Below are 8,121 nucleotides of genomic sequence, written 5' to 3'. Positions count from 1 at the left end.
GCTCAGCCTTCCTTATGGTCCAACTTTCACAGCCATCCATTGCAACTGGGAAAACCACAGCTGTCTAACTTTGCCATAGCTTTCCTCCCCAGGAGCAAGCGTCTCTTATTAATATAATTTTTAATAGAATTAAATCATTATTTTTTTATGCTCAGCTCTGCAGTTGTCACGTGACTCTGACCGCCGCTAGAATCGTGTGTCGAGAGGAGGGGGGGGAACACCGACCCATACCGCTCTGATACATAAAAATAAGAAATAAATCTAATATCGACGGGCAAATTTTTCGTGTGCGGGATTAAGCTCCTCGGGCTGATGCAAACCCGTGGGGGGGAGGGATCGGAGAAGAAAAGTGGGAGCGGAAAGAGATTTCTATCATTTTATTTTAAACCTCTCCCCCCTTCCTTTTCCCCGCGCGGTGGTATCGTCCGGAACGTCGGGTTAAATAACCCCTGGGCAACACAACGTTCCAAATCAGAACGTTGGAGGCCCGAACGTTCGCGCGAAGCCATGGCGGTCAAGATCAAGGTGGTTTATTGGTAAGGTTGGAAGCGGGACGGCTTGCCTCTGCAAGCTTTTGGGGAAGGGGCTTCCGGCAGGGCGGGCTTCCCCTCGCCCTGCAGCGAGGGTCTTTGGGAAGGGGGCTTGCTTTCTGGGTTTCCTAGGCGTTTGCAAGTTTATCGGTGGCGTTTAATAGCCGTGGGAATCCTGCTGCGCATCCCGTCAGAAGCCAGGCACGGCTGCTGCGTTATGCCTTTTGAGTAACTTAACCATGGCTTACTGAATTATATTTGGGGGGGAGGGGAAGGGGATTGCAGGGCCTGGAATAGGAATAGGAATAGGATTAATAGAATAGAATAGAATAGAATAGAATAGAATAGAATAGAATAGAATAGAATAGAATAGAATAGAATAGAATAGAATAGAATAGAATTTTATTGGCCAAGTGTGATTGGACACACAAGGAATTTGTCTTTGGTGCATAGGCTCTCAGTGTACATAAAAGAAATGTTCATCAAGAATCCTAAGGTACAACACTTAATGATAGTCACAGGGCACAAATAAGCAATCAGGAAACAATAGCAATATAAATCGTAAGGATACAAGCCACAAAGTTACAGTCCTACAGTCATAAGTGGAAGGAGACGGGAACGATGAGAAGATTAATAGTAGTGTAGACTTAGTGAATAGTTTGACAGTGTTGAGGGAATTATTTGTTTAGCAGAGTGATGGCGTTCGGGAAGAACCTGTTCTTGTGTCTAGTTATTCTGGTTTGCAATGCTCTATAGCGTCGTTTTGATGGTAGGAGTTGAAACAGTTTATGTCCAGGATGTGAGGGATCTGTAAATATTTTCACAGCCCGCTTTTTGATTTGTGCAGTATACAGGTCCTCCATGGAAGGCAGGTTGGTAGCCATTGTTTTTTCTGCAGTTCTAATGATCCTCTGAAGTCTGTGTCTGTCTTGCTGGGTTGCAGAACCAAACCAGACAGTTATAGAGGTGCAGATGACAGACTCAAATCATTCCTCTGTAGAACTGGATCAGCAGCTCCTTGGGCAGCTTGAGCTTTTTGAGTTGGCACAGAAAGAACGTTCTTTGTTGTGCTTTTTTGATGACATTTTTTATGTTAGCTGTCCATTTTAGATCTTGTGATCTGTGACTGTCATCATAGAGGATGCCAGGTTTAAAAATAAAATAAAATCTGGTTGGTTTGAGTTGAGCCTTTGTATTCAGGAGCTGGAGGGGGAGATGTGAAATCCTTCAAATGTTTTCTTGAGATTTGCCAGAAAGTTGGCTTGCAAGATGCTGTGGAGTGACTTTTGGGGGGGGGGGTTTGTTTGTTTGGAGTGCCTTTTAAACAATGGGGCATTGATGCTGCCTTTTTTGAGGATGGACATGCATTAAGAGCGAGATGGGTGGTCTCTGACTTAGATATAGAAATAAAATTTAAAAAGGCCCATGTGCGTTTAGGGCTAGACTTGGGACTGTGAGTCATTGACTCACGACCACAATGGAGCCCAGAATTCCTGTTGTTAAGCGAGACATTGTTGGGTGAGTTTTGCCCCATTTTATGGCCTTTCTTGCCACCGTTGCTAAGTGAATCACTGCGGCTGATGAGTTAGTAACCGGATTATTAAGTGAATCTGTCTTCCCCATGGACTTGGCTTTGTGAGGAGGCTGCAAAGGGGGTCACGTGACACACACACATACCCCGGATATTGCAACCGTCATAAATATGAACCAGTTGCCCAGTGGCTGAATTTTGATCAGGCGACCATGGGGGTGTGGCAGGGGTGAAGTCCAGCAGGTTCTGACAGGTTCTGGAGAACCAGTAGCGGAAATTTTGAGTAGTTCGGAGAACTGGCAAATCCCACTTCTGGATGCCCTCAAGAGTGTGGTGGGAATGGAGGTTTTGCAACTTCCTTCCCCCAGGAGTGGGGCGGGAATGGGGATTTTGCAATATCCTTCTCTCAGGAGTGGGGTGGGAATGGGGATTTTGCAGTATCCTTCCCTCAGGAGTGGGGTGGGAATGGGGATTTTGCAGTATCCTTCCCTCAGGAGTGGGGTGGGAATGGGGATTTTGCAATATCCTTCTCTCAGGAGTGGGGTGGGAATGGGGATTTTGCAATATCCTTCTCTCAGGAGTGGGGTGGGAATGGGGATTTTGCAGTATCCTTCCCTCAGGAGTGGGGTGGGAATGGGGATTTTGCAGTATCCTTCCCTCAGGAGTGGGGTGGGAATGGGGATTTTGCAGTATCCTTCCCTCAGGAGTGGGGTGGGAATGGGGATTTTGCAGTATCCTTCCCTCAGGAGTGGGGTGGGAATGGGGATTTTGCAGTATCCTTCCCTCAGGAGTGGGGTGGGAATGGGGATTTTGCAGTATCCTTCCGCTGCCACGCCCACAGAACCGGTAGTAAAAAAAAAATTGAATTCCACCACTGGGATGCAGCGACAGTTGTAATTGTGAAAACTGGTCGTAGGTCACTTTCTTCAGCGCTGTTGTAACCGAGTGATCAGTAGATGAATGGTTGTAAGTTGAGGATTACCTGTAGTCTAAGTATATGGGCAATGGCTCCCCCCCCCTCTTTAATTGCCACAAAATGAGGCAACTCCATATGCTCCAAAAATTCCTCTGCCCCATCCTAACCGTCCAGCTTGGAAGAAAGACCTCAGAGGGTTCTGGCTTCGGGTTCCGCACAGCCAACGCGAGAAACTCTGCCTCCCAGGCTCTCTTACCTTAAGAACCATTGCCTCCATCTTTGTCTCCCCATCCAAGGGGATGGCAGCTATCACCATATACCAGAATAATGAGTGTTGGAAGGGACCTTGGAGGTCTTCTAGTCCAACCCCCTGCTCAGGCAGGAAACCCTATATAGTATAGGGCCTATACCAGGGGTCTCCAATCTTGGTCCCTTTAAGACTTGTGGACTTCAGCTCCCAGAGTTCCTCAGCCAGCTTTGCTGGCTGAGGGACTCTGGGAGTTGAAGTCCACAAGTCTTAAAGGGACCAAGGTTGGAGACTCCTGGCCTATACCATTTCAAACAAATGGTTGTCCAATATCTTAAAAACGTCCAGTGTTGGAGCATTCACAACTTCTGGAGGCAAGTTGTTCCACTGGTTAATTGTTCTGTCTGTCAGGAAATTCCTCCTTAGTTCTATGTTGCTTCATCTTTTTTACAGCATGGTAACCAAAACTGGATGCGATATTCCAAGTGTGATCTTATCAAGGCATTATAAAGCGATATTAACACTTCACCTGACCTTGATTTAATTTGTTAATGCAGCCTAGGATTGTTTGGCCTTTTTGGCAGCTACAGCACACGGCCGGCTCATAACTGTCCGTAAAAGGCCGCACTCAAATGCGCTTCGGTGCCTTTTCGCACTGCAAAACAGCAGCCGTGACTCAGTTTCTCTCATGTAAGTTCCCTGCATGTGGCTCTTGGGCTTTCCCATTGGATGGAACCACGTCTAGCCTTCTCCATTGCCTGCCATTTTTGGCACCGCCCTGCTGAGCTGGACAGCGGCAATTCTGGTCCAGTTGTGCGGTAAATCGAGGACCATCTGTATTTTCCTCTTAAGAAAAATATACCTTGAGGTTTTGGCAGGTCCAGGAAAAGGTATCTGTGTTTTGGATTTGCCATCCCAGGGATCCGATTATGCATAACAGAGAATAATTACAATGATGATAAGCTTCATCTGCTGACAAACGGAAAGTAATGTTAATTTTTCCTTTTGTTTTGCTTCTAGTGGAGCCTGAGGCTACAAACCCAAGGTATGTCAATTATTTTTAATTGTGAGCTGCCCTGTGGTGGGTATGAAATGGGCATCCATGCACGTATATAAAGTAAAATACAATAAACTTACTCACTTAGCAAAGATACTTTGAGCCTGATTGAAGAGCCCAGATAAGCGGCTTGTCATATCTGAGAGTTCTGTCTTTTAATTGCATTTTCTTAAAAATATTGCTGCTTTCAAGTGAGCTTTGATTTCTCTGAGAAACGGTTTAGCTTGGATCTTTCTAAATCAGGGGTCTCCAACCTTGGTCTCTTTAAGACTGGTGGACTTCAACTCCCAGAGTTCCTCAGCCAGCTTTGCTTAAAGGGACCAAGGTTGGAGACCCCTGTTCTAATTTTTACAACTTTCTCCTTTTCCCCCCTTGTAGTTTCAACAGCTGAAGAAGGAACTTGAAAAAGAGTTTCCTGGGAAGCTGGAAATTGTGAGTTTTTCCCGCCATTCCTGATTCCATCTCCCCCCCACCCTCATTTCATGGGGTCCCCTAAATGAGTAGATTTAGGGCAAGGAGGAGGATTTTGTCATTTGGCCATTTTAAGTAATTTATCAACTGCCCTTTAGTTAAAAGTCTCGTCTCCATAAAGACGAGATGCAAGCTGGAAAAACTTGCTTTAAAAACATCTGATCTTGTGACCCAGGCCCAAGTAGATAGTAGGAAACTCAGTCAGTGAAAAAACAAACTTTATTCAAACAGCTGAGAATTACTTCATTCCCAGCGTCGTTCAACTCAAATTAAAGCAAATTCCTCCCAACACAAATTCTTCAGTCCTATCGCAAACCTTGGTCCAATTAGGCAAACTGGCATTTCTTGGCAAACGTTCAGAAGTCATTGATACAAAAATAAATGCAAGAAGTCAAAGCTACCAACGTTGTTTTCCGGCAAAGCCCAAACGCCGTTGCTGGTCTGTTTTAAGCCTTATGGGAGGGGCCAGTCATCTCATGGCCCTACTCCCGAGTTGTCCTTTTTTCTTCAGCTGCTCTTGCCTTCTGGGAGCTCTTCTCATGCGTGCATTAGGAACAGGCTCCTCCTGTTCCTCTTCCTCACTACTATCAGTCTCTGGAGGCTCTGGAGTCCGCACCTCGCTCCCAGATGGCCCTGGCCTCGCCTCAGCCTCCAAAGCAGAGCCCTCATCTGGGCCTTCCCCAGCCTCCTCCCTGTCCGACTCCGTTGCCAGCTCCGCAGGCTGCTGGCGGACCACAACACTGGGTTCAGAGATTAGGAGACGGGGATTGGGAGATCCATGACGGAGAAGTGGGGTGCATGTTTGTGTGTTTTGGCCTGTGGTGGTTAAGGGGTGATGATGGTGTCTTGGTTCCATCTAGAGTGGCGAAGGGACTCCACAAGTCACAGGATGGTTTGAAGTGATGGTAGCCGGGAAAATGGTGCACTCCAAAAAGGTAAGCAGCTCAACAACAACAAAAAAAAAACACCTTTCACTGAAGTCAACAAAGAACACTGAGGAACAAAGTTGTTGGGAGCTCAGCTGTGCAAGTTCTGGTGGTTTGTGAAATCAATTCTTGTGGTGGCACAACACCCCGTCAAGCCCTAAAGTTAAATAAACAACATTATGGCTTAGCATCCTGTCTGGATTCAGGATTACGAAAGAAGGCGGTGTCTGGAAGACAATCGGGTTTTGTTTTGCAGTTCTTTGAATTCTTGGCAGTTTATGTAGTCATGGCTTCTTTGTATGTACAAGCACGTGGGCGTGGAAGGAGCTGGGCTTAACTCTTTATTTTTATTTATTTTAATTTTTTATTTTCAATTTACATAATAAACATTTTTTTAATTACTGTGTCATGTGTCTCTTACAGGTATTTACATTTATTCCTATACATTTTGTTCTAACCTCATAAAATTCTGCTTCTTCCTTGCCTTTCCTTGTTTTAACCGGTATTTCAAATACATAGGAAACCTCTTGTTGTGGAAGAACTCAAAAGCACTAGAGAGAGGTCTTGAAATTATAGGGTTTTTTTGTTTTTTTTGTTTACATTTATACCTTGCCCTTCTCCGAAGACTCAGGGCGGCTTACAATGTATAAGGCAATAGTCTCATTCTATTTGTATATTTTTTACAAAGTCAACTTATTGCCCCCCCCAACAATCTGGGTCCTCATTTTACCTACCTTATAAAGGGTGGAAGGCTGAGTTAACCTTGGGCCAGGCTCGAACCTGCAGTAATTGCAGTCCAAGATGGTCGAGCGTTCTTCCTCCTTTTCCCACTTCTATAAATAACTAATTTCTGTGGCGTTGAGAACAATGCTTCCTCTCATTAAGAGCAAATCTAGTTACAGTGAAGGGCAGATTTGTTTTTGCAGGGAGAGTAATCAATCTGCTGGGTGAGCATGTCCTGGCATGAAAAACCTTTGCCCTTCTTAGAACTGCAGCAACTTCCTTGTGTCATTTACACAGCAGAATTAAATCTTCCCTCCTTTTCTCTAGAATGGAGATGGCTTTGTGGACGATGATGCCAAACTCAGCAAGATAATTAAGGCCATCAAAGCAGCTTTGGCATGAGGACCACTTTAGGCGTGGGCTAGCAGCTGAAAACGCAAGAGGTAAAAGCGGAAAGACCGCTGTCTAAAAAGTATCTGCTATAAAGAATGATGGGTCTGGGGTTATATATAAGGATGACATTATCATATAGGGATGAAATTCTCGAAGGGTCCCAGTCAAATGTTGCACAAGCCCTTTTTCATAGAAAAAAAAAGGATTCTTACAGAAAACACTTTTCTCTTAAAGGCTGATCTGGCGACGATCTTTTATTAACATTGGCTTGGAGAATTTCTACGGATGGCTTTGTCCATGTACTGCAGTTCTGAAGCCTAAAAAGGCTAGCATGTTTTTTTAAAAATAGCTTCTCCTGTCTCCTGCAATAATCAAATGTGATTACTTTTAATGCTGTTCGCAAAAATAGCAAATATTACAAATATTAGCAATCCTTCATTCAAAAGAACCTTTTGTTCTAGGTAGTATTTATGAAATTTCAACCCATATCCTGGGGTTTTTGATTCCTGAGTTCATATAAATTGAGGCTTACATGAAGTATTTTTAAGCCACTATCTGAGTGGGGCTCTGCCCACCCCCATAAAACCTAACCATAGCTACTCCATATCTAAAGGTGGGGAACATCTTGCCAGCTAATTTGTGAAGCCTGTTCAGATCTGCAGGAAACTCAAAAAGTATTTTGCAGAAAGACACGATGCTTTAGGGAAAACAATGACTAACTTTTCCTTCTACGTGCAGGTTTTTAAAAACAAAATTCTTCTTTATTTGGTAGCTCAAGAAAAAAATCTGTTTTGTTCATCTTGGCAAATCGCTCAATGACGGGAGCTGCTGAAATGTTGCTTGACACCTGGCAGTTCCCTGAAAGTTTTGCGCTGGATGCCAACTTGATCAAGACCGGATGGAAGAACTTGTGCTCTAATTCAGTGTCTGGGTGTGAATTAAGTCTGCAACTCCTAACCCTTCTGCCTTCTTTTTTTCATTGAATGCTGCATGCAAATACGGCTTTCTTTGTGGTTTTTTTTAAAAAAAATACTTGCATTATTGGCCAAAAGGATTACTGAAAAATAGGAAGAGTTGGAAGATTCATCAAATGTTTGCTTTCATTGTACACAAACGCTTCCAATACATGACGAAACCAGATGCAAAAAAGCCCTTTGTCTTGAACTACAATTTTAAAATCCTAAAACATCCTGAAAACATGCATTCTTCTTTCTTTCCCACTGCTAACTTTACTGTTTCAGGATTGTGTGCTTTATATCCACTTCTGACTTCTTTGCTCAAACATTGTCAAATGCACTGAACATTTAATAAAATGTTATTTCCAAGA

The 8,121-nt window shown here is 44.0% G+C and overlaps 1 protein-coding gene across 1 annotated transcript; it reads left to right on the top strand.

Annotated features, from left to right (window-relative positions):
• Positions 1–455: 455 nt before the first annotated feature.
• On the top strand, positions 456–8,121 carry SELENOW (selenoprotein W). The gene is made up of 6 exons (XM_058195519.1): positions 456–536; positions 4,245–4,269; positions 4,660–4,713; positions 5,613–5,687; positions 6,729–6,844; positions 7,567–8,121. Exons 1-5 carry the CDS (start codon positions 508–510, stop codon positions 6,801–6,803), a joined length of 258 nt encoding a protein of 85 aa, XP_058051502.1. The 5' UTR covers positions 456–507; the 3' UTR covers positions 6,804–6,844; positions 7,567–8,121.

This window comes from Ahaetulla prasina, chromosome 10 (assembly GCF_028640845.1).
Source record: "Ahaetulla prasina isolate Xishuangbanna chromosome 10, ASM2864084v1, whole genome shotgun sequence".
NCBI classification, from domain to species: Eukaryota; Metazoa; Chordata; class Lepidosauria; order Squamata; family Colubridae; genus Ahaetulla; species Ahaetulla prasina.
This window is presented reverse-complemented; position numbering and strand designations above follow the sequence as displayed.